The sequence below is a fragment of the Prionailurus bengalensis genome, chromosome D4, assembly GCF_016509475.1.
Source record: "Prionailurus bengalensis isolate Pbe53 chromosome D4, Fcat_Pben_1.1_paternal_pri, whole genome shotgun sequence".
NCBI classification, from domain to species: domain Eukaryota; kingdom Metazoa; phylum Chordata; class Mammalia; order Carnivora; family Felidae; genus Prionailurus; species Prionailurus bengalensis.
In genome coordinates this window covers 60,522,282-60,546,610 of record NC_057359.1, presented here as the reverse complement: position 1 = coordinate 60,546,610, position 24,329 = coordinate 60,522,282, and the positions used below count along the sequence as shown (strand labels likewise).

The following is a 24,329-nucleotide window of genomic DNA, read 5'->3' as shown; positions in this document are numbered from 1 at the left end:
ATATAAGAATAAGATGTGCTTCCTGCCGATGGGGGCTTGGGGGATCCACTACCAAGTGCTGGGCCAGGCCTGCCATGTCTCCTGTTGCAGTGGAGTGTCAGACATTGTTATGTGACTCCCACACAGGTGTCTATCATGGCTGAGCAGGGCTGGCTTCCTTAAAATGAGATGAGTGTACTAACAATAAAGAGTGGCAATACAACACATAAAGAAGCACAAAGGAAGTCTTCATCCTCACGTTGAACTTGCCCAGGATATATGCTGATAAAATCAGATCTGAGCATATCCTGAACTCCATCTGTTAAAGGCGTTCACAGCCACTTAGGAGAATGCCAGGCAAGAAAGACCTGGCAATACATTTTCTGCCTTCCAGAGTAACTCCTTCTTTTCCTTCCCCAACCTGGCTAAAATACAACCAAAGTGATACACACACACACACACACACAACACACACACGTGTATGTGCACACACACACATACACAAAAGGCAAAACAAAAACCCCAAACACAAAAAACCTAACATTTGTTGAGCAGATTGTGACAGAATATCAATTAGCCAAGTGTTTGGTATGCAAACATCCCCAGTGCTCATTCACCCAGAGGAGGACTTGGAGGGAGGGGAAAAGAGAGTGTCAAGAGAATGAGGGAGCCAGGCAGGCTCCGCCAGGGAAAGTGCTGGAGCCAAAGCTCTGACTTAATTGGCAGGTGAGAATGGTGCAGTTGCCATCTCTGTCCACCTAGTGGCAGCACCTCTAGCCAAAGTCACCTCTACCTCAATTGGTTCCGGTGATGACTACTGGAGGCTTACCTGTGCTAGGCCCTCTGGCAGGCACTGGAGGTGGGACCATTTGGAAGGTTGCAATTCATCACCAGTGGTCCCTTTTAGGTAGGGACTCACCTAGGTTATTCCAACTCTAAACTCCAAGTCTAGGGGATAGAATCTACTGGAAGCAGGGAGTTGAAATTTCCAAATAAGTGGAACTAAAGCATCAAGTTAGCTTCTAGTATGTATTCTATGCCAGAGTAGCTAAAACTCAAGAGGATGAAGAAATAGCAAAAATAGGAGAGGCTACTGTTCAACTAGAGACACCAACAAAAGTAGCCGATACGAATAATAGTGGGTCAGTAGCAGGCCAGGGAGTGAGATGAGTCTTGCTCTCTTCCTTCGGAGTTATAAACCAGCCACTGCAAAGGGAAGTTTCACTTTAGGATAGATTTGGACATAATCTAGAAGTTCCATGAAATGAAAAGAGTTCACTGATTAATTACACAGGCCAGCATTTCCCAAGATGTGGTATACATTCCACTGGGGAAGTGCAGATAATTTAGATGAAACATCTTTTATTTTAATAGTTTGGTATTTATTTTAATGTGCCTTAGATGAAATATAATTTATTATGCCACAAGCCTGTGATTGGTTTTCTGTTCATAATGGTGATATAAAATTTCCATTTGATATTTTTTAGTAAAAATGAGTGTATCTGAAGAAAAATTTTAAGTAAGTAATAATATAGAGGGCATTATTACAAGAATGTGGCAAAAGTCACAAATAGGGAATGCCAACAATTGTAAAGTTTGGGAAATACTCATTAAGCCAGGGAATTAAATAGACTGATTTATCGACAGGAGAGTTTAGAATACCAGACAAGTGAAGGGAAAATGGTAGAACTCTTGAAGGATCCAGATTCCAGTTCCAACCGTCACTAAGCCTGTGTGACATAGGCCTCCCTCTGGATCTCCATTTCCTTATCCAGAAAATGACTCTATTGTTTTGCTCAGCCTTATTATCTAGCTGTTCTATTTCGCTTACTACTAGTGAGATTATGAACAATCATAATAACAGCCAGAGCATTAAGGTTGGCTGTGAGCTGGATGCTTTCCATAATTCATCATTTAAAATTTCCATAATAGTCATGAGAGGTAGGTGTTATGATGCCCATTCCATATATGAGGGGATTGAAGCTGGAAGATTTTAAGTAACTTTCCCAAGGTTGTACACAACTTGATTGGAATGAACATAGATCAGACTCCAGAGCCTGTGGTTGTGGCTCCCAGCCTTGCTGTGTCACAATAGTTAATTTCTATTCACTCTTCAAAACCAAGCTCAAGGTCATCAATTCCAGGAAGACTTCTTTGACCCTCTCTCTCCATCATGGCTAGTGTTCCTCATCTGTGTTCCCTTACTTTTCTGTGTATGCTGTTTTTTTAGATTTGCCTTTGTAGGAGAGCCTGGGTGCTCAGTCGGTTGAGCATCCGACTTCAGCTCAGGTCATGATCTCACAGTCTGTCAGTTTGAGCCCCACATTGGGCTCTGTGCTGACAGCTCAGAGCCTGGAGCCTGCTTTGGATTCTGTGCCTCCCTCTCTCTGCCCCTCCCCTGCTCATGCTCTGTCTATCTCTCTCTCTGTCAAAAATAAATAAACATTAAAAAAATTTTAGATTTGCCTCTGTATCCCTGACACCCTGAATTGTTTGGGGCAGAATAGATAGTCAACAAATGGCAAAAAGAGGGAAAGCATGAGGGAGAGGGAAAAGTGGAAGACAGAAGAGAGAGGGGATTGGAAAAGAAAATAATATATATTGCTACTTTATTTTATTAAATGTGAAAGAAGTAAAATTGAGAGGTAGGAGAGCAAGAGGGTTAAATGTATGGTCTCCTAGATCCTACCCACCCAGCTGTGTCACTTACTAGGTGGGTGACTTATGGCACAGGGTCAATGCCTGTGCTTCAGTCTCTTCATCTATAAAACAAGGATATCAATAGTTACTTACCTTAAAGGATGTTGTAGAGACTAAATTAATTATATATGAAGTGCTTAAAATGGTGCTTGGGATATAGTAAGCAAGTGTTCAATAAACATTGGCTATTATTATTATTATTACTATTATTATTGTGAAATGAATTATAAAGTGAAAGAAATCCCACAATACCATCACGTATGTACAAAACCTCTTCATTTCCCCAATTCTACTTGTTGACCAGTACAAATTCCTACCATGGCAGTTCTGAGTAAGAATTACAGCCGTAGGGTACACGATATAATATCCTTATCTTTCCACTTCTGTGGCAGTAGAATTAGCACTCCTTTTCTACTCTCAGAACATTTGGAAATATCAATATTAAAATTACCACACTGTATTATAATTCAGATTGACTTGTTGTCTCTCGTCCTCAATCAGACTGAGTTTCTTGAGGGAAAGGACTTTTGTTTCATTCTTCTCTATGTCACCAATTCTTAGTGAAGAGGCTGGCAATAAATGTCCATTATCTGTTTGCTGAATGAATATTGTAGCAAAGATGTATACATGTGAACAACAAAATTAAAAATATTATGTGATATTTATCATACAAAAGTTCAAATCAAGTGTGATTATAGCTCAGAAAGGAGAGATCACTTCTAGGTAGGAAAAGGTCGTAGAACAGAATGGTGAAATCTGAACTTTACAGACAGCCTACCTTGGTTTTGAGCCCTAACTCTGGCATTTATGAGCTTACATGATCTTGGGATATAACCTAATCTCTTCAAACCACCTTACCAGTGAAATGGGGATACTATGAGTTGGACAAATGAAATGAGATAATATATGTAAAATTTCAGGTACCTATTATAAAGTGACTAACATATCATCATCACCATCATCATCAAAGGCTTTGTGATGGAGGCACTCAGTACCTGGCATCAAAGTCTTTGTGATGGAGGCACTCAGGATCTGGATGGACAGACACAGGGAGGAGCACTGAACAGTCAGGAGGTGTGAATAAAGGTACTGTGGGTGTTAGAACGAGCCACAGCCAAACAGGGAGGGCAAAGCACTGTTTAATCAGAACAGTGTGGGGGTATTTTCAGGAAAGGAATGGAAGGGAAGGTTGGGAAGTTGGTTTTAAAGGCCAGGCTGAAAAATTGAGTCTTTATCTTGCAAGTATTACTGACGCTTTACAGTATGCTACAAAGAGTAGAACCGAGTACCAAGTGAGCCAGTACTGAGTCAGCCATAGGGGGAATGTTCTGGCTGTTAGTGCAGGACAGTCTGGGGAAGGTGAAGGAAGATGGAAGCAGATAAACCATTTAGGAAGCTCTTCCAGTACTTCCAATGAGAAGTTGAGGTTCCCCTCTGGGATGGTGGCATGGGGAAGGATAAAAGGGAATGAACATATGGGACACTGGGAAGACGAAATTCACTGAACTGTGCCCAGCTGGAGGCTGTGTCCAGTGAGGAGGCAGAGGCCAAGACAATTGTGAAGGTTTACAGCTGGATGACCAGGAACGTGGCGCCACTACCCTAGCAGAAAGAAACCAGAGGAGACTGGTCTTACGGGGAGGATAAATTTGCTTTTCGCTATGCTAAGTTTGAGGTGCAGTGGGATATTCCATAATGAATGGTATCCAAGAACACGTGAGCTTAGAACTCAGACTGATATTTATTTAGAAGATATCTGTACAGAGATAATAGCTAAAGGGATACGGTTGGATCAACCATCTAAGAAAGGTGGGAGTATACAGAGAAAAGATCAGGGAGTCATCCTTGGGAAATACCTCCTACACCTAGGGATGTGAAAGAGAAGCCTGGGAGCAAGGATGAGGAAGAGGGAGAAAGGGGAAGAATGCACCGCCACAGATGTCCAGGGCAGGGCAGGTTTCCAGGAGAGTGCAAGTGCCAGGAGGAATCACGAGCTATAGGAGGTCAGAGAGAACTGTGGAGGGGCCACTAGGAAGTCACTGATGAGGCATGAGAGAACAATATGTGGAAAGAAAAACTAGACTGCAGGTGTGAAGGAATCTAGGATGTATGGGGGGGGGGGGAAGAGGTCAAGCTAGTATAGTATGAGTTTGGGAAGTTGGGGAAAGAAAGGATAGAGATGGAATGGGGGCTCAAGGTGGGAGCAGAATTGTTCTTCCCCACATAAACCACCCCTCACAGCTAATCCAGAGATGCTTATTTGTCTGTACATTTAGAAATAGAAAGAAGCCTTGGGGGAGGATGCCAGAGGAGGAACTTTGGAACAAACTAAATTGAAAGTCAGGTTACCGCCATTCTAAAGTCATAGACCGTGTTATCACTGTGAGTACAGCAGCATCTGTTTTAGCAGAGACAGAACTCATTTATCATGCATCAACAGACTGTGAGAGAAGGAAACCAGAAACTCTCCCTCCCCACTTAGGAAAACAAAGCTTGATCCACACTCTTTGAAAAGAATTCAAAAGCTTTGGAAAAGGATTTTAGCAAGGAAGGAACGCTAAGAGAAATACATGCACAATATCTTCCCTTCCTTCATTTGTCTACCCAACCGCACTCTAGGAAAATGCCTAGGTGCACCATTAGAACACTCCAATAATACTATGCACACCACCCAAGTTTATAGCACTCCGATCTACACAGTGCTTTTCATTTTACAAGAAGCTCTCACGATCACTTTCATCCTCACAGAATCCCTGTGAGATTTTACTTTTTTTGTCTTACAAGTAAAGAAACCGAGGGTTAGAAAGAACTGAGTGATTTCCACCCCTACCCCCCAATTACACAGCCAGGAAATGGTACAGCTACATACCCTTTGCTCTTTCTTGTACACATTCTCAAATACCACTCACATGGTCCTCACAGCATGATGTTCTAGGTGTGGTATGACAAACCAAAGTGTAGCAGGACTCTGATCTACCCCTGGTGTGGGGGCTTTATAATTACATCAGTATAGCCTAAAACTACATGAGCTTTGGAGCACTTTTATCAGATCACGTTTTTGACTAGATAGTATCCCGTGCTCCCCTCTCACCCCCATCATCAGAGCTCCGGGGCAGAAGTTCTTAGCAATGTTTCCTTCCTCCCACACCTTCCCAGTTCAATCAGCCCTCTGAAATGCATGAACAAGGCCTCAATATTTAAACTTGCTCCAGGGGTGCCTGGGTGACTCAGTGGTTAAGCATCTAACTTTTGATGTTGGCTCGGTCATGACCTCACAGTTCATGAGTCGGAGCCCTGAGTCAGTTGGGCTTTACACTGGCGGCACAGAGATTCTCTGCTTGGGATTCTTTCTCTCTCTCCCTTTCTCTCTTCCCAGTCTTTAATTGTGCTCTCTCTCTCTCTCTCTCTCTCAAAATAAACATTAAAACACACACACACACACACACACACACACACACACACACACACACACACAAAATAAACTTGCTCCAGAGTTAGGAGGCAGGAAAGCAATTCTCTCCCTCAATACCTGGTTTGATCTTGTGGGAAGAAGGCTGGACCAGGAGGCTGAAGGCCCAGGTTCCACACTTACACTGCCAGTCTAGCTCTGTGACGTTAAATCACTCGATACTTAGCACCAGTGTCTTGATCTGAAACATGAAGATCTGTTTTATGTCTGCCGCAAGGATCCGGCGAAACACCTGGGAAATAGGGCCCTGTGTGGAGTTTAATTTTCTGCTGTAGCTGACTTGACTTTCTTAATTTTTGAAAGAGGAGCTGTGCATCTTCATTGTGCACTGGGCCCTGCAAATTAGGTAGCTGGTCCTGCCTGTATGACCTTGACCAAGTAACAACCTCTCTGGGCTCCACAGTCTGTAATTGATTGAATTGAACTGTTAGGAAAGAGACAACCCTCAACCCTTCTTCTATTCTACTCATTAGCAAAATTCACCACAATTGATTACCCCCTTCTTCTTGAAATGTTTTTTTCCCTGTGGCTTCTGGGATACTTTACTTTTCCGGTTTTCCTCTGCTTCTCTGGCTGCTCCTTCCCTGTTTTCTCCCTAATCTGTTAACATGTCCCAAACTAAACTCCAGTCATCTTCTTCAAGCTTGCTCCTCCCAGCCTTCCTCATATATTCGTGGTAACTCTGTCTTCCAGCTGCTCAGACCGAAACTCTTAGTCTTTGACTGTCTCTCACTCCACCTCCAATTTAGAAGCTACTCTAGAATCTGATCACTTCTTCGCCACTCCCATCACAGTGCAAGGCTTCATCACCACTCACTGGGATGACTGCAAGACCCTTTTAACTGGTCTCCCTGCTTCCACCTCTTTTCCTGCTGCTAAGAGTCTATTCGCCACACAGTAGTCAGAATAATCCTTAAAAAATATAAATCAGATCATATCACTCTTCTCTTCAAAACCATCCCATGACTATCCATCTCAATCAGAGTAGAAATCCCTACATGGTGCAACAAACTTACCTCTCTGAACCTACTTCCTACCACCACCGACCATTTGCTGGTGTCCCTTTGCCTAGAATGCCCTCCCAGCTATCAGCCTGGCTGGCCCCTCACCTCTGTCAATTCTGTTCAACTGTCACCCTTTCTGTTAAGCCCTCCCTAATCACCTTATTTATTTATTTAGTTAGTTAGTTAGTTAGTTATTTTAAAGTTTATTTATTTGAGAGAGAGAGGGTAGGGCAGGGAGAGGCAGAGAGAGAGAGAGAGAGGGAAAGAGCGAATCCTGAGCAGGCTCCTCACTGTCAGCACAGAGCCCGACACGAGGCTCGGACTCATGAACCGAACCATGAGATCATGACCTGAGCCAAAATCAAGAGTCAGATGCTTAACTGACTGAGCCACCTAAGCGCCCCTCACCCTATTTCAATAGCAACCAGCATCAACTTTCCCCCTAATTCCTCAGCCTGCTGTTCCCTGCTCAGTTTTCTCCAAAACACTTATCACCATCTGATATATTATATATGTATATATTTTAAATTTGCTTAGTGATTATCTCTCCCCACTAGACTGTAGGCTCTGTAAGGGCACGAACTTTTGTCTTTTAGCTGCCATATCTCCAGTACATAGGACAGTGCCAGTGAATGACAGTAGGCAGAGTTCCAGAACACATGATGGGATTACTATTATTAAGTCACAGCCACGTCAAGTCCTCTGAGTGTATAAAGTGCCTTCACAGGCTTCCTGCCCTGCATACAAGAGTGTGGACATTTATGGGGAACCACTGTGGCAGCCTCCCACTGGATTAAACTGTGGGGATGGAAAGGTGAATCAGGAGAGGTAACTACCCCCTAAGAGTTTGTGGCTTAAAAAGAGGTTTTGTGTATATATGCAAGTAACTATAGAACAAGGCAGCATTTGTTTAAAAATATCCACCCTTTAATTTAATGGCTAACATCTCACATTCTGGTAATGACTCCAGAGTTTTCCATAGGGAGAAGGGACAATGAACTATGGCTTGTGAACTTACTATGTGGCTACTTCTGTGTCCCAAACAAGTTCCTGCTCTGGCCTGCTTATCACATCAAAGACACCTTGCCTGGCTTCCAATCTACTTTGCTTTGAAGTCTTTCCACTGTCCTCCTCCACCCAAAATTGGCTCTATTTACTGTTAACTCAAGTCCCCACCCTCTTATAGTCCCTCCACACTCTGCTCCCAGATACAGGGAACAGGCAGGGGTGAAATCAACTTAGGAAGGTTGCAACAGGGTAGACAGTCTATTAGCTCTTTGCAATCAAGATGTGGATATATATACCTCAAGTGTACGGTGTACAGAATCCAGGAACTACATCTGTCAGTCTTTGGATCCTGACATTGTTGCTCAACATGTGCACAATATGAGGCGTTCCCTAAGGTTTGCTGAATCATTGAACTGAATGTAATAAGCCCTGAGTAAGGATAAATTTTTTTAATTTTTTAAATCTTTATTTATTTTTGAGAGAGAGAGAGAGAGAGAGAGCAGGAGAAGGGCAGAGAAAGAGGGAGACCCAGAATCTGAAGCAGGTTCCAGGCTCTGAGCTGTCAACACAGAGTCTGGAGTGGGGTTTGAACTCACGGACCGTGAGATCATGACCTGAGTCAAAGTCGGGTGCTTAACCAACTGAGCCACCCAGACGCCCCAAGAGTAAAGATAATTCTAATTAAGAAGTACTTCTGCATCTTCTGTAAGGTACCCCAGAGATAGTTTATAAGGTTATTTTATTGAGGTATCATAAGAAGCAACCTGTAAGAATGAAAGCATCTCAAATAAAGGGATCAATATTTAAAATGCCAGTTTAGGGGTGCCTGGATGGCTTAGTTAAGCATCTGACTTTGGCTGAGGTCATGATCTCTCAGTTGGTGCCTTCGAGCCCCGCATCAGGCTCTGGGCTGACAGCTCGGAGCCTGGAGCCTGTTTCAGATTCTGTGTCTCCCTCTCTCTGCTCCACCCCTGCTCTCTCTCTGTCTCAAAAATAAATAAACATTAAAAAAATTTAATGCCAGTTTAAATGATAAAACACTACTATTTTATAATTTTCTTTTTTTAAAAATTTTTTTTCAACGTTTATTTTTATTTTTGGGACAGAGAGAGACAGAGCATGAACGGGGGAGGGGCAGAGAGAGAGGGAGACACAGAATCGGAAACAGGCTCCAGGCTCTGAGCCATCAGCCCAGAGCCCGACGCGGGGCTCGAACTCCGGGACCACGAGATCGTGACCTGGCTGAAGTCGGACGCTTAACCGACTGCGCCACCCAGGCGCCCCTATAATTTTCAAAATTACTTTAATTTGTATTTGATTTCTTTAAACCCTGTATCTGAAAATCCAAAAGTTATGGAGAGACGAATTACAGACAACACCTTCCATTCCCTCTAGGAATCCTTTGAATAGAGACTCCCTGAGGTTATCAGAGATTTTAGATCTTTTCTTATGGGAAAGGCTGGAGAACTGAGAAACTCAAAGTGTTAGGATATGGTGACTGAAAATCACATTAAGTTTGAGTGCTGGGTACGTGGGTGTTTGTTATATAATTCTCAATACTTAACAGTGTGTTTGAAAAGCTCACTTCTCTCATACGTTCACACTACACATACATTTTCATACCCAGCCAAGATCAAACCTGAAAAGATGTCCTGTCTTATAATCAGTGAGAGGTGCTGTCAGCACAATGTAAGACAATTTGGGGCAGGCAAATCATTCCTCTCCTTGACTCTCAATTTATCTATATATAAAGTGAGGGGAAGGAACTAGATGGTTTTGGGCCCCTTCCACTTCTTTTTTTAATGTTTATTTTTGAGAGAGAGAGAGAGAGAGAGAGAGAGAGAGCAGGGGAGAGGCAGGGAGAGGGAGACAGAGAGAGAGAGAGAGAGAGCAGGGGAGGGGCAGGGAGAGGGAGACACAGAATCCAAAGCAGGCTTCAGGTTCTGAGCTGTCAGCACAGAGCCTGACGCCGGGCTCGAACTCACGAACCGTGAGATCCTGACCTGAGCTGAAGTTGGATGCTCAACTGACTGAGCCACAGGTGCCCCGAGGGCCCTTTCACTTCTAATGCCTTAAGAGTCTAGAGAAGTAGGGGGCACATATTCACTTTTTAAAGTTTTTCTCTTTATAAAGGATTCTTTTCAGATTTCCTGAGTTTCTTTAGCACATTTAAAACTATGACTTGGTTTAGCAAAATCTGGTTACTGTATTTTATTATTAATAAAAGCAGCTAATACTTGTTAAGCAAGTTCAATATTCCAGGCATATATAAAATGTTTTATACAGACCATTTGATTTAATCACCCCAATAACACCACAAGATAGATACCAATACTGTCCCCATGCTGTAGATTGGTAAAGTGGCCCCTAGACTATCTAACTTGCCGAACTAAGCAACTTTGGAATTCAAACTCTCTTACTCTCTTCAATCCAATCTATGACTCTAGAATACTGCTGCTCCTGCATCTCTCAGAAAGGCTGCTCATAGCAGGGTGTGTTCAGTGGTCCTTCCCTACTTGAACAGCCATAGTCCTCTGTGCTTCCTTACCTTCTCAAATGGGTAACCAACTGGGGATGGGGTAATTCCTTTGGTTTCAACTTAATTTCTGTGACATAACATGGTCATATTTTCATTAAGAAATTCTTTTTGCCCTTCCCTGGATGAGTAACAGTGGATTTCACTAGTCATCTTGAGGCACTTGTGAATGATCAGGTGAGCAGAAAAGGGTTCAAATTTGCTTTGAATTCCTAATTTGGTGCCTTGGGTCTATTATCTAAATTTCACAGCATATACACGTGTGAAATTTATTTTGCAACAGATTAAGGTAATAGTGCCACATGCAGGAAAATAACGTAAGGTTAATTTCATAGCTTCATAATTTTCACATTCATGATTTTCACTTTTTCACAAGAACTCTGTGAGGTGGGCAAGTCAGGAATTATTTACCTACTTTGCAAACGAGGAAAGAGCCACAGAATGGGGAGGTGACTTATGCTAGGACATGGACTGGTTAGGTCTTACAGCTAGGGCACTTTCTACATTATGCCATTTCCATCTGGAAAAAGGACCATCAGACTCAGGCACTTCTTGGCAGACAGAAATAAATGACTGCTGTACCGGAGGCTGCACGATGCCAGGCTGTGGCCGTGGGGCTCCCTGTATAACTAGCAACTATACTACAGGATGAAGATAGTAGGACCAACCATGCCCCCTACTCACACCTGTGCAGTGTGATAAAGAAAGAAGTAGTCAGCAGCTGTGGTCCAACCAGATAAAACTTTTAGGCGGGAAGTAAAGTGACAAACTCGTGTGTGCGTGTGTGTGTGTGTTTAACTGTTAGTTGCTTTGATATTTTTAAAAAGGCTGTTTGTGGAAGTCAGACCACATAGCAGGAGGAGTTAACAGCAAGATGGATTTGGGAAAGGACCAATCTCGCTCGATGCTCCATCAGACACCTGGTCCTCATCAAGAAGAGAACCATGTTCCAGGTAATGAAAGAGATCTTAAGAGGTCTCTACTGGCCACTAAGATGTCTTAGTGACAGTTGGGAAGAACTGGGCTGTGATTATTTTTCTAATTTTTATGGATCTGGCCCCCAAAAAGCACATAATTGAGTATGTTCATATAACCTTAGATGGGAAGGATTGGGGCTGTATAACCTTCTGAGGTGACTTCTAATACATTAAGATTCTAATAAGCAGAGAAACACAAGGACATAATAAATTCTTGATAATATATTTAAGTGAAAGATAATGTTAAAATACCCAGTACTGAACGGTTGAGGTAAAACAACCATTATACCCCTATACTTCTATGGTAGGGTAAATTTGGTATAATTTTTTGGAAAGAGATCTGGTCTACCTATTGTCAGATCTTTAATAGTGCTTATTCTCTTGACTTCCTAATCTTAGTTTGGGGTCTATCCTAAAGCAGCCTTTATCAAAATGTTTTGCAGAACCCTAGGTCTTGAGACAGTTCTTAAATTTTTTTGTGCCATGGATCCCTTTGGCACTCTGAGGAACCTATAGATACCTTTTTATAATAAATATTTAAAATATATAAAATTAATAGACAAAATTCCAAAGGAAGCAATTGTAAGATTCGGCTATTAAAATGAAAAACTGTGATAGAGTAATATATATGTTTATTTATAGACACATTACATAACAAGATTATAGTAATGGTGAATCTAACAGCATTGTATCAAATCAAATATATCATCTCAAATAAACTGTGTTTTTAGGTGTCTGCAACAACTGTAATGTGATGTGGAAAAAATCTGTGATTTCTTTTGGTGACAAAGTCACTTACTGCACAAAAATTTCTGTGGTTTGTCACCTACATTCATAATTGAAGGAAATGGTAAACTAATTAGACATCGATAAAAATAGACATATAATATCCCCCAAATCCAAATTTATCATTAAGAACTTCTGTCTTAAGAACAAAAGCTGCTATGGCCCAAGGAGCATGCTCTGTCTTTTGGGGCCCTCCATGCAAGTTTGTCATCACTTTACAGGCTCTAAGAAGACCCATTAACTTTTCACAAACTCAAATGGCAACAGAACCTTTCTTTTGATAATAACTTCCCAAAGAGCTTGGAGAGACATCATCCTAAGGAAAAAACTCAAAAGGAAAAAAACTGTATGCATGAATATTATTATAGTTTGAGCTACCGTGACAAAAAAACCCAACAGCCCATAAAATTGGCAACAACCAATACATGTGGAATGACTGGGCAAGTGGGAATACATCAACTTGATTAAAGTTATAATTATGAGGACTATACCCTAGAAAATATTCCTGACATGATGTTAGGTTAATAAATGATAAAATTATGGTATGCTATCATTACAACTTTGTGTAATATGGAGACTAGATGGATATGAGAAATAAAATGAAAACAGGTTATAATGTTAAGGATGGCAGAACACGGCTGATTTTTTTCTTTTATGTTTGTGCAATATGTAAAATTATTTTGAAGAAACTAATGGGTTGATAGAGCACATATGTATAAAAACTGACCCTTTCATTTAAAAATGCTTACTGAGCGTTTGCTCCTAGGCATTCTTTGGAGGCATAAGGATGAATAAAATGTGGTCCTTGTCCTTCAAAAGCAAGGAGAAGAACAGACACCCAGGATGGGGTGGGGGTGGGGGTCTCCACCTTGCCATAGGACTCTTGCTGATAAATGCCACAATTGATCGCTATCTCCTATAACTTCCATCTTGATCCTACAGAAATCATTGGAACTTGGAATCTGCGAAACAGAGAACAACTCAGGAAAAGAAAAGAGGAAGCACAAGAGAAGCAAACTTCACAATGGCAATTTGGGTATGGTATCATTGCAGGGGAAGAGGAATGGCTATTTGTCAAGTATATGCTATGGGTCAAGTAGTGCTGAGTGCTTTTACACACTATATTTTATCCAACAATTCCATGAATCAGGAGCTGGTATTCCTATTATACAAAAAGAAAAAAAAAGAAGCCAAATCTCCAAAAGGTTCAATCTCTTGCCTAAAATCACACAGCTAGTGAAGTGGTGGGAATGGAATTTTATCCCTGTTCTTTTTAAATTAAAGCACCAGGCAGTTGAGTTCCATTGTAGAGAGGCCTGGTGTTCTTTCTACTACTCTGGTAATATAAACATAGAAGCATCTTGTCGGGAGCAGGAGATACCTTTGAGGAGAGCTCCTGGCTAGTTTTCCAAGCTTTCTATTAGTAAAATACTAATTGAATGAGTACGATTAACTCTCCATGGAGCAAACCAAAACACTTTATGTAAATAAGTGACAGGAGAGTTTAGGAGTTTTTAAATCTCCAAGCAAAGTCACTTGTATATAATCTTAGGGAGAGAGTACAAGACCATGATTATAAGTGAGACAGCATCTAACTGCATCCGTTTAAAATATGACTATGAAAACAGAGGAGGTGCTTGGAGATAGAAAAGGGGAGCCCAAGGAGCCCGTCTAAGCCTGGGTTTCTCAACCTGGGTACTATTGATGTTGTGGATAGGATAATTCTTTATGTGGGAGGCTGTTGTGTGCATTGTAGATGTTTAGCAGCATCTCTGGCATCTAGAGACCAGTAGCACGCCTCCCACCTGCATTGTGGCAACCAAAAATATCTCCAGACATTGTCAAGTGTCTCTTGGTGTGGGGCACTAAGGGGCAAAATTGCCCCCAGTTGAGAACCATTGATCTAAGCACTCTTTTATTATAATAATAATTATTATTATATTGTTACTAGATTAGGAGTTATATTTGCATTTCTTCATTGTTGCGAAAAATGTTTCTTTTGGTGGCAAAGATAAAATAGATATACATTAAAAAAAACATACAATATAGATGTTTTAGCACTTTTCTTAAGAAAGGGCACCAATCCCCCCTGGGGACTGAGAATCTTCTGTTCTGCTATAACACACGTTTCTATAGCACCAATCAACTCACATATGATTGGTAAATAGGAGAATGATGTCAGTGTAATGTAGAAGCTGTATTGGTCCATGATTTTTCCTAATCAAAAAGGAATACAGTTAAAACCTTCAGCAGGAAAGGGAAAAGCCTTCAGCTTGGCTGCTGCATAAGCAGGGTCCTTTTCAGCCCACATCCAGGGCTCCCTCCCCAGAGGACACCACCAGCCCCCCATAGCTCTCCACAAGTAGGCTGCACTTCCTCCTGGGCCCAACCCAATGGCAGCTGGCTCAGAGCACCACCAGCATTTACGGGATCTCAGCAGCTGAAAGCCTGCGTTTAAACTGTTGCTTTTGCGTATTTTTGCTATCCCCCAGGCAGCCTTCTCATAGTAAGCTGCCTATCTGGACTACTCAAGATATCTCCCCTAGTACCAATTATTATTTTTGTTAGTGTTAGAAAGTTGCACAAGATTTGAGTTGTTTGCTTTAACTCTATTTTCCCCCATAAGCACTGCACTTTTAGTGTAGGATTTTGCTGAAAGTGAGGTTTTTCAGGAATGCATATATTGTGTTACAGCAGAAACTTCTGTACTCGAGTCCTGTGGCAAGTGACTCTGTTGAAGAATATCCTTATATTCCCTAATTCCATATTCTCCGGGCAACCTTCTGATCATTATTTAGCTTCTCAAATACCTGCTACAGAGAAAGAGTACATTCATCTATTAGTGCAAGCATCCTCTGCTGTGTGACTTTGCATTTCTCACTGTTCACTTAAAAATTGGTTTTTAGGTTTATATATCAGCCATTTTCAGCTGGTTGATGAGTTCTATCCCAGAAAAATAGAGCTGGTCTCAGTGTGCTGATCCAATTGGATTTCTGGGCTTGCTGGGTGGGGGGAGCAAGGCTGAAAAAGTCACTGAAGTAGATGACACCTTGGTGAGCCTCTTGGCAGCTGACTGGCCATGCTCTTAGGACATATCTCTGTGCTACTGAGGGCTATTCTCTCTTTTTTTTTTTTTTTTAACATTTATTTATTTTTGAGAGACAGAGAGAGACAGGGCGTGAGTGGGGGAGGGGCAGAGAGAGAGGGAGACACAGAATCCGAAGCAGGCTCCAGGCTCCAGGCTCTGAGCTGTCAGCACAGAGCCTGACGTGGGGCTCAAACTCACGGACCGTGAGATCATGACCTGACCTGAAGTCGGACGCTTAACCGACTGAGCTGAGGGCTATTCTTACACAACATACCACACAGCGAAACCTAAGTGGTTCCAGAGAGAAGCAGCAGAGTGTAATGGTTAAGAGCCTTGGCTGTTAAAGCCAGAATGACTACTACATTTGAAGCGTGGCTCCCTCACTTCTAGCCATTTGACTTTGGACAAGAACGTGTGTCTGTTTTGTCATCTGCAAAGTGGAGATAATAATAGTATATGGGCGCCTGGGTGGCGCAGTCCGTTAAGCGTCCGACTTCAGCCAGGTCACGATCTCGCGGTCCGTGAGTTCGAGCCCCGCGTCAGGCTCTGGGCTGATGGCTCGGAGCCTGGAGCCTGCTTCCGATTCTGTGTCTCCCTCTCTCTCTGCCCCTCCCCCGTTCATGCTCTGTCTCTCTCTGTCCCAAAAATAAATAAAAACGTTGAAAAAAAAATTAAAAAAAAAAATAATAGTATCTACCTCATAAGTTGAGGTGAAGATTATATGAGATAACAGAATAAGCAAATTACTTAAAACAGTGCCTGGCACATACGAAGCACTATAAGTGTTTCCTATATTAATACGAATACTAATTTATATTTGAATAACTCATTCCTCTAAGTTATTGTATGCGATTCTTACAACGACTGCATGAGGTTGGACAGATACCATTTACTCCATTTTGCCTGTGAAGAAACCAAGGCATAGAGAGTTTGAGTGACTTACCCATGATCACATAGCTGATCAGTGACAGAGTTCAGATTAAATTTTAGACCACATAGATATATATGCATCTTTTGAAAAACTACCAGGAAGAACATGGAACATTACTCAGATTCCCTCATACAGTGATCTATGTGACAAGTTATTTAGTATTCAATATTAGAATAAAATAAGTGTTTCCTGAAAAAGTCACATATACCATCTTTTAAAAATCTGACAATAAGGACTTTATAATTTATCCTGTTACCTTTGTTAGTTGGAATTATACTTTAAAATGGTGAGGTGCCTTTCCATCATTTTTACATAACATTTTCTTGTATATTATTTCTAATATTAATTTTTGACTGTCTTATTACATGTTTACCTTTTTAATATTGATTTCAAACTGGTTTTAGGGAGGCAGTCTTTAAAAAAATTTAATTTTGGAAATTTCAAACATAAAGGCAGAATAGGGTATACATTTAAGTGCGCAAGGACTTACGAGCACTGCGACGATAGAAAAGCACGAGTTTTATCTCGTTTGCTACCAGAAATAAGAATATTTACTACAAGAATATTTCTCCACAAGTAACAACGGTATGAGGCAGCTCATGTTCCTCACCTAAAAGCATGGCCCTCACAATAAATCCTGAGCAAGGAGAGCATTTCAGCCCCGTGGTTGGCAGGAGGAGGCTCTGTGGAGCAGGTAGCATGGAACAGAATTTCAATAGGTTGAGAAGAAGGATGAAATGTTTATTTTTAGTACCTTTTCCTCCCCACCACCAGCCCATCTGTATTAGCCATCTGTATTTGGTTATAGTTGCAGTACCTAACGAGTTGTCATTGGCCGAAATTTCCATGCATATCCTTTTATCTTTTAGATCCTTAATCTAGCTATTCATTTGGAGTAGGTATAAAATGGCCACTCGTACCTTTCCACCAGGCTTCGTTACCTCAAGAGATGTTTTTGAAGCTTTTGACCCAGCACACAGAACGTCTCATTTGACATGTATTGCTGCTCTTTAGCATTCTCTACACAAGACACTGAATTAGATAAGCAATTAGATATACATCTTCCATCTGCAGGCTGTGCAGACAAGGAGCTGTGCCTGGATTGCAGATCCAGAAATGCAATTGTATCAGTTTACCCAGGGCATAGTGGGACTAACTCACACACGCTAAACCCAGACAGACCACTGTATAAACCACAGTGCCAATCTATTAATTTATAACATCAATTATATGTTCTCCATAACCAATCTTTAAGTATATGCTCTCAAACACACATACTCTCTACACTCACCAAGAAGGTTCCTTGTGAGCAAGGCGTCAAGAGACAAAAAGTCCCTGCGGGACATCTCCTCTCCTGACAACTAGCACTGACTCCTTCATTTTACAAACAAGGAGTTGAGGCCTAGAGAGATTAAGTGATTTTTATCATGGTCATGCAACAAGGCAGCCGGAAGACCAGCGGCTGTTATTACTAAGCATTTATTTGAATCCTGTAGGCGCATTGCTGACACTAATTCTGATCTTTCACAGAGAGAAAAAATGCAAGAGGCCAAGGATAGGAAAAGGAAATAAAAGAGGCAGAAAGAGACAACAAAACACAGACCTGAAGGTGGAGCCTCAGTCACAATTTAAAAAGGACATGAGGGAGAAAGCATTAGCACCTATGGAGAAAGAACTTGAACCGCCTAGGACTATAACTGAAGCGCTCTATCTGGTAGCCTCTCCCAAAAAAGTTGTGCCTGAGAAACAAATTTTTGCAATGGATCAAGAAAGCATTATACATCAGGCGAATTCTTCCGAGATACAAGAAACAGCAATACAAAACCACTCTTCTGAAACATGCCAAGATATGGCTGACCCTGAAGTCCTCTCTCCTAAAATATGCCAAGAAACAGCTGTACTTCAAGGCCATCCTTCCAAAATGTGCCCTGATATGGCTGAACCTGAAGCCCTCTCTTCTAAAACGTGCCAAGAAACAGCCATACTTCAAAACAATTCTTCCAGAATGTGCCCTGATATGACTAAACCTGAAGACCTCTCTCCTAACATGTGCCAAGAAATAGCTGTACTTCAAGGCCATCCTTTCAGAATGGCTGAACCTGAAGATCTCGCTCCTAAACTGTGCCAAGAAACAGCTGTAGTCAAAGTCCTTCCTTCTAAAACTGAAGACATAGCTAACCTGGAAGGATGCTCTCCCGAAGCATTCACCAAACCAGATGTGCCTAAAGGCTATGCTCATGAAACATACCAGAAAAGAGCTGAACCTGAGGAATACAATTCTGAACCAGATCAAGGAATTGCTGAGACTGAAAGCTTCTTGCCTAAAACAGAAGAAATAGCTGTGCCTAAAGACCTTTCTACAAAAACACACCAAGAAACAGTTGAACCCGAACACTTCTCTCATGAAACATATAAAGAAATTGCTGTGCCTAAAGCACCCTCTCACAAGACAATCCAAGAAATGCCTGCTGCTGGGGAATATCCACCTGAAATATACCAAGAAACACCTGAGTCTGAAGACTCTTCGCCTGAAATATACCAAGAAACACCTGGGTCTGAAGACTATTCGCCTGAAATATACCAAGAAACACCTGGGCCTGAGGACCTCTCCACCAACACATATAAAAATAAGGATGTGCCTCAAGAATGCTTTCCAGAGCCGTACCAAGAAACAGATGGGCCCCAAGGCCAGGATCCTAAAGCACACCAGGAGGATGCTAAGGATGTTTATACTTTTCCTCAAGGTAGGGATGGTTTGTTGGGACAAGTCAGTGAAACTGCCACTTAATAGGATTCCCCATTTATAATTAGAGCACCAACATAGGTATCCATATCCCTCAGAGTGATGATTTATAGCCTTCTTTCACAATTTAGGATATCCCCTGTTATCGCAAGGGTATCATTCATGTCACTAGCTGGTTTCAAGTAAAAAATGTTTTTCATTCAACCAGGGCCTGTTTGGCACATTTACAAAGAATTAAAATAATTGGCAATATAAGTGTGCATACCAGGTACTTGACAGAGTATCCATTCCTGGAAACTTTAGCCAGTGAAATGAAATAAACCCGATATAGGATGAATTATGTGCAAAATATTTTAAAGAACGATTAAGTTTAAATTAACAAGAAAGCTTGATGAATAAAGTTTTTCTTGAGAATTAAAATGTCCCAGCAAACTAAAGGAAGTAAAGTCATGGTACAAGGTGCCAATGGGGTTATAAAGGTACAAGATATGATCCTGTTACAAAGGGAACTTGTTTTTGTAGGATTTATCAGGTTTGCCAAAAACCCTTTCTATCTCAGTATTTGTTCCTGAAAAGCATTCTCCTAAGCATGACACTTTTAAAATAATGTGACCTTTCTTCAATTTGGCCTTTGCCTCAGGGATATAACTGAGAACCTTGATTCTCTTTGTACAAAACCATAGACAGTATATGAAGTGGCCTGAGTCTAGCAGACCATATCCTTTTCTCAAGAAATCCTTCTGGTAGCTTATAAACAAATAAGCTCTTTCCTAAAAGATAACTACAACAGAGACATGGGGTTAGTTGGGTTCCAATGGGTCCAGGTTTTCAAGGGTGAAAACATTAGAGTAAAAAGCAGCCACGTGAAGCACTGCCTGGGCTGACAGGAGCCCCTGTTGGAGAAGCACTTCTTATCCACACAGGGCTCGGTTCGAGCAGTTTCATTCCTGCCAAGGTTAATGTGGGCAATTAATTCATGCTTTTCTTGTTTGGGGTTTTGTCTGGCCAAACAAATGGAAGTATATACCTTTTTACTGATTAGAAAAGGCTCATAGTAATGAATTATAAATGTTCATTATGATAAATTAAGCAATATGTAAGTGAATATAGAGTAAATCCCCCATGATACCATCTCCTATCTCTGATCCCCATCCTGGAGGTTGTTTTCCTTTGTTTTAACAAATGACATAGTATAATACATTCTATTCTGTGTAAGCTGCATTTTTTCACATGCAATATGTCACGGCCATCTTAATGACATCTTTTGTAACAATTGTATGGTATTGTGTTATATGTACAATAATTTATCCAACCAGTCTCTGAAATGATGAACATTTAGGTTACTGCCGAGTTTTAATATTATAACAATGTTCAGTGAACATCATTGGAACTAACATTTATTTGGCACTTTCTATGTGCCACACAAAAATCTTTTGTGCCACACAAAAATCTTTTGTGTGAATTATTTTATTCAATGTTAAAAAGCTTACCAGAAAAATAATATTATCCCCATTTTATAGATAAGGAAACTGAGGCACTGGGAGCTTAAGTGTGTCTGATTATATCCATTGGATAAATCCCTAGAAATTGAAATGCTGGGCCAAAGGGTACCCACATTTAATGTTTGGATACATTCTGTCAAATGAGCCTCCCAAAATGTTTTAGCAGTCCACACAAACCAAGAGTTTATGTAAGTGCTTTTTCCCCAATACTGCACATGACTACATTTAAAAAATCTTTTCCTATGTGTTAGGTTTTAAAAAACCCAAACAACCTAATTGTTTTAATTTCCACTTTTCTGATAATGACTGCTTCTAGGCATTAGTATTATTATGAATTTGAATTTCATGATTGTTATAAATTTGATTTTTTAAAAAATTTTTTTTAAACGTTTATTTATTTTTGAGACAGAGAGAGACAGAGCATCAACGGGGGAGGGTCAGAGAGAGGGAGACACAGAATACGAAGCAGGCTCCAGGCTCTGAGCTGTCAGCACAGAGCCCGACACGGGGCTCGAACTCACGAACTGTGAGATCATGACCTGAGCCGAAGTCGGACGCTTAACTGACTGAGCCACCCAGGCGCCCCCTTTTTTTTTTTTTTAATTTTTTTTAATGTTTATTTGTTTTTGAGACAGAGAGCATGAACGGGGATTTTTTTCTTTTTAGAATTATTTTTTTTAATGTGTATTTATTTGTTTTGAGAGAGAGCATGCACGCGTGAGCCAGGGAGGAGCCGAGAGAGAGGGAGAGATAGAATTGCAAGCAGGCTCCATGCTGTCAGCGCAGAGCCTGACACAGGGCAATATCTCATGAACTGCGAGGTCATGACCTGAGCTGAAATCAAGAGTTGAACGCTCAACTGACCAGGTCACTCAGGCGCTCCTGAATTTTTTCTTTTGAGAATTGCCCGTTTGAATTCCTGTTCCATTTTAAATTTGATCTTTTTGGATTGACTTAGAAAATCTCTATGTAATAGTTAAGCTTTTACCTACATATAAGTTGTAAATATATTTCCAGTTGTCTATGGTTTAAATTTATTTATAGTGGTTTTTGTCACCTACATGACAAGATTTTAATTTTAATTTTTGGTAATTCAAACTTGTCATTCTTTTCCTTTATGGTTTCTGATCTGTTTCCTGCTTAGAAAGGCCTTTCTAATCCTAAGATTATAAGAAAATTTTATTGTTTATACAACATTTATGGTATTTTAATATTTAAATCTTTAATTCATATGAAATTTGCTTTTGTGCAAGGTGTGAGGTAGAGTTTTTTAATCTAGTCAATTGTCCCAGTTGACCATTTATTTAACCTATTTTCATATTTTATTTTACAGAAATGAGAGAAAAACCCAAAGCAGAGGAACCAGAGATACCAGCAATTCCAAATGTTCCTCAAGAGATTCATCCAGAAAATGACGTCTATAATTATGTTTTGTTTTAACGATGCTCAACCATCAGTTGTCCAACAAAATACACATCTTAGTATATGTGTGATTCTCAAAATATTGCATCTCTACAATACTCATTAATATTTTAAGTGGTTTTTTTTCCCACATATAGACTACAGCTGAAAGAGTGAACTAAGGTGTTTTTTGAGGCTCTACCACATAGATGATATCCTGCTAGTTTGTGCGTGTGTGTGTGTGTGTATATGTATTTTGGGGTAAGGATAGTGGTGGGGAGAGACAGAAACAGGAAAGGGGGGGTGCTGAATAACTGATTTTTACCCTCAAGAACAAACCTTTCTTTGGTTGATTTTTTAATTTATTTTTTTCCTTGGTTAATTCTCAAAAGTAGAGAGAGTATATTGTCTGTTCATTTAAAATTTGGGGAGTAATAGTTTTCTTGTAAACTTTGTTCAATTGTCAATGTAACAATAGCATCAACATTTTATTCAGGCTTTAGTTGGCTTTTTAAGTTAATTTTAACAATTTATTCTTCTGGGACTCCTTCAAAGGTATTTTGAGGTAATGAGTAATAAATGTAGTTTACTTAAGTATTTGAATTTTGATTTTCTATTTTTCCTTTTTAAATATTGCATTTGTGCAAAAAGTACATTAAATCATCATCACATGCTTCACCGTGTGGACAGCATTGTGGTAAGCACTGTGAGGGTTAGAAGACCTATAGCATATAGTCCTTACCCACCAGGGGTTTAATCTAGTTTTAAGGGGGAATAAAACAGAATATAATTACAAAAGAAAGTAAGAAAGGCTAGTGTCATTTGAATAGTACATAGAATAGAGGAAACACTCCCCTCCCCCCCCCTTTTTTTTGCTGGAGTGACCTGAAAAGATTAAATCTCCAAAAGATGGGGGCGCCTGGATGGCTCAGTTCGTTAAGCGTCTGACTTCGGCTCAGGTCACGATCTCACTGTCCATGAGTTCGAGCCCCGCGTCGGGCTCTGTGCTGACTGCTCAGAGCCCGGAGCCTGTTTCAGATTCTGTGTCTCCCTCTCTCTCTGACCCTCCCCCGTTCATGCTCTGTCTCCCTCTGTCTCAAAAATAAATAAACGTTAAAAAAAAAATCTCCAAAAGATGGAAAGATGAAAAAGATTTGTATTGTAGGTGAGGATCACAGCATTATTGTATGTGACACAGAGAAGGGTGAATTCGAGACATATTCAAGAGAACTACTTGCAAACTACAGTTAATGCAGGGTCCATGTGGAATAGCAGGCTAATAGGCTAAAAATCTCATATTATTAGTGTGAACAGAATTTTCCATACCAAAGATTACGTAAGGTAATGGGGAACTAAGTAAGACTTTCGAACAATGGAGTGGCAGTTTCAGTATTTTAAGAATATCTATCTGGTGATAATGGTCACGATTAGCTGAAAATGACAAGAGACTGGGGGCAGGAATAGGAACTCTTCCAGGTGGGAAGATGTCTGAAAAACTCCCTGGGATTTGGTTGGGGGGGGGGGGGTTGTTTGCAGTTTTCCCTCTGTAGAAGACTAAAGTAAAGGAGATTTCTGTGAGTAAAGGTTTAGTTTAGCAAGGGCGCAATTGCATAAGCTCTATAGGCACATAGGCACTGTGCTAGGTTCTAGGCTATACAGTGAAGAACAAGACAGAATCCCAGTCCCTCAAGCATTCGTAGTGTGGAACAGAGGTTCTTAACACTCAGGATATATTAGAACCACTGAGGTAGATTTAAAAATTACAGGGGCGCCTGGGTGGCTCAGTCGGTTAAGCGTCCGACTTCGGCTCAGGTCACGATCTTGCGGTATGTGAGTTCGAGCCCCGTGTCGGGCTCTGTGCTGACTGCTCAGGGCCTGGAGCCTGTTTCAGATTCTGTGTCTCCCTCTCTCTCTGACCCTCCCTGTTCATGCTCTATCTCTCTCTGTCTCAAAAATAAATAAACGCTAAAAAAAAATAAAAATTACAGCTGTGCCTCCCCAGGGATTCTGATTTACCTGCCTAGGACGACATCCAGGCATAGGTATGTTAATTTTTTAGTTTATTTTCTTTTGTTGTTGTTTCAAATATTCTTTGAGGAATAATTTTAGAAATTAAAGAAAATTTGTAAAGATAGTACAGAAGTTTCTGTACACCTCTCACCCAGTTTATCCTAATGTTAACATGTTCTATAACCATGGTCCATT

At 40.8% G+C, this 24,329-nt stretch overlaps 1 protein-coding gene and 1 long non-coding RNA gene across 4 annotated transcripts in view; one reads left to right on the top strand and one right to left on the bottom strand.

Annotated features, from left to right (window-relative positions):
• LOC122475472 overlaps positions 1 to 24,329 on the bottom strand; it is a 36,592-nt gene that overhangs the window by 9,220 nt on the left and 3,043 nt on the right. The window lies entirely within an intron of this gene.
• On the top strand, positions 3,645 to 22,721 carry HEMGN (hemogen). 3 transcript variants are annotated; one of them, XM_043567492.1, is made up of 6 exons: positions 3,678 to 3,765; positions 4,956 to 5,061; positions 11,524 to 11,649; positions 13,402 to 13,495; positions 18,009 to 19,222; positions 22,057 to 22,721. In XM_043567492.1, exons 3-6 carry the CDS (start codon positions 11,571 to 11,573, stop codon positions 22,161 to 22,163), a joined length of 1,494 nt encoding a protein of 497 aa, XP_043423427.1. In that variant the 5' UTR covers positions 3,678 to 3,765; positions 4,956 to 5,061; positions 11,524 to 11,570; the 3' UTR covers positions 22,164 to 22,721. The 3 variants fall into 3 exon arrangements, with proteins under 3 accessions (XP_043423426.1, XP_043423427.1, XP_043423425.1); XM_043567491.1 differs by lacking the exon at positions 4,956 to 5,061 and having other exon boundaries at positions 3,645 to 3,765; XM_043567490.1 differs by lacking the exons at positions 3,678 to 3,765; positions 4,956 to 5,061 and adding an exon at positions 7,851 to 7,980.

What these genes read in the sequence shown, in the direction of transcription:
- HEMGN (XM_043567491.1), top strand. Translation starts at nt 11,571, where the DNA reads ATGGATTTGGGAAAGGACCAATCTCGCTCGATGCTCCATCAGACACCT. An exon ending in ACTTCACAATGGCAATTTGG is followed by an intron (nt 13,496 to 18,008) that starts GTATGGTATCAT and finishes GATCTTTCACAG; the next exon opens with AGAGAAAAAATGCAAGAGGC. An exon ending in TGTTTATACTTTTCCTCAAG is followed by an intron (nt 19,223 to 22,056) that starts GTAGGGATGGTT and finishes TTTATTTTACAG; the next exon opens with AAATGAGAGAAAAACCCAAA.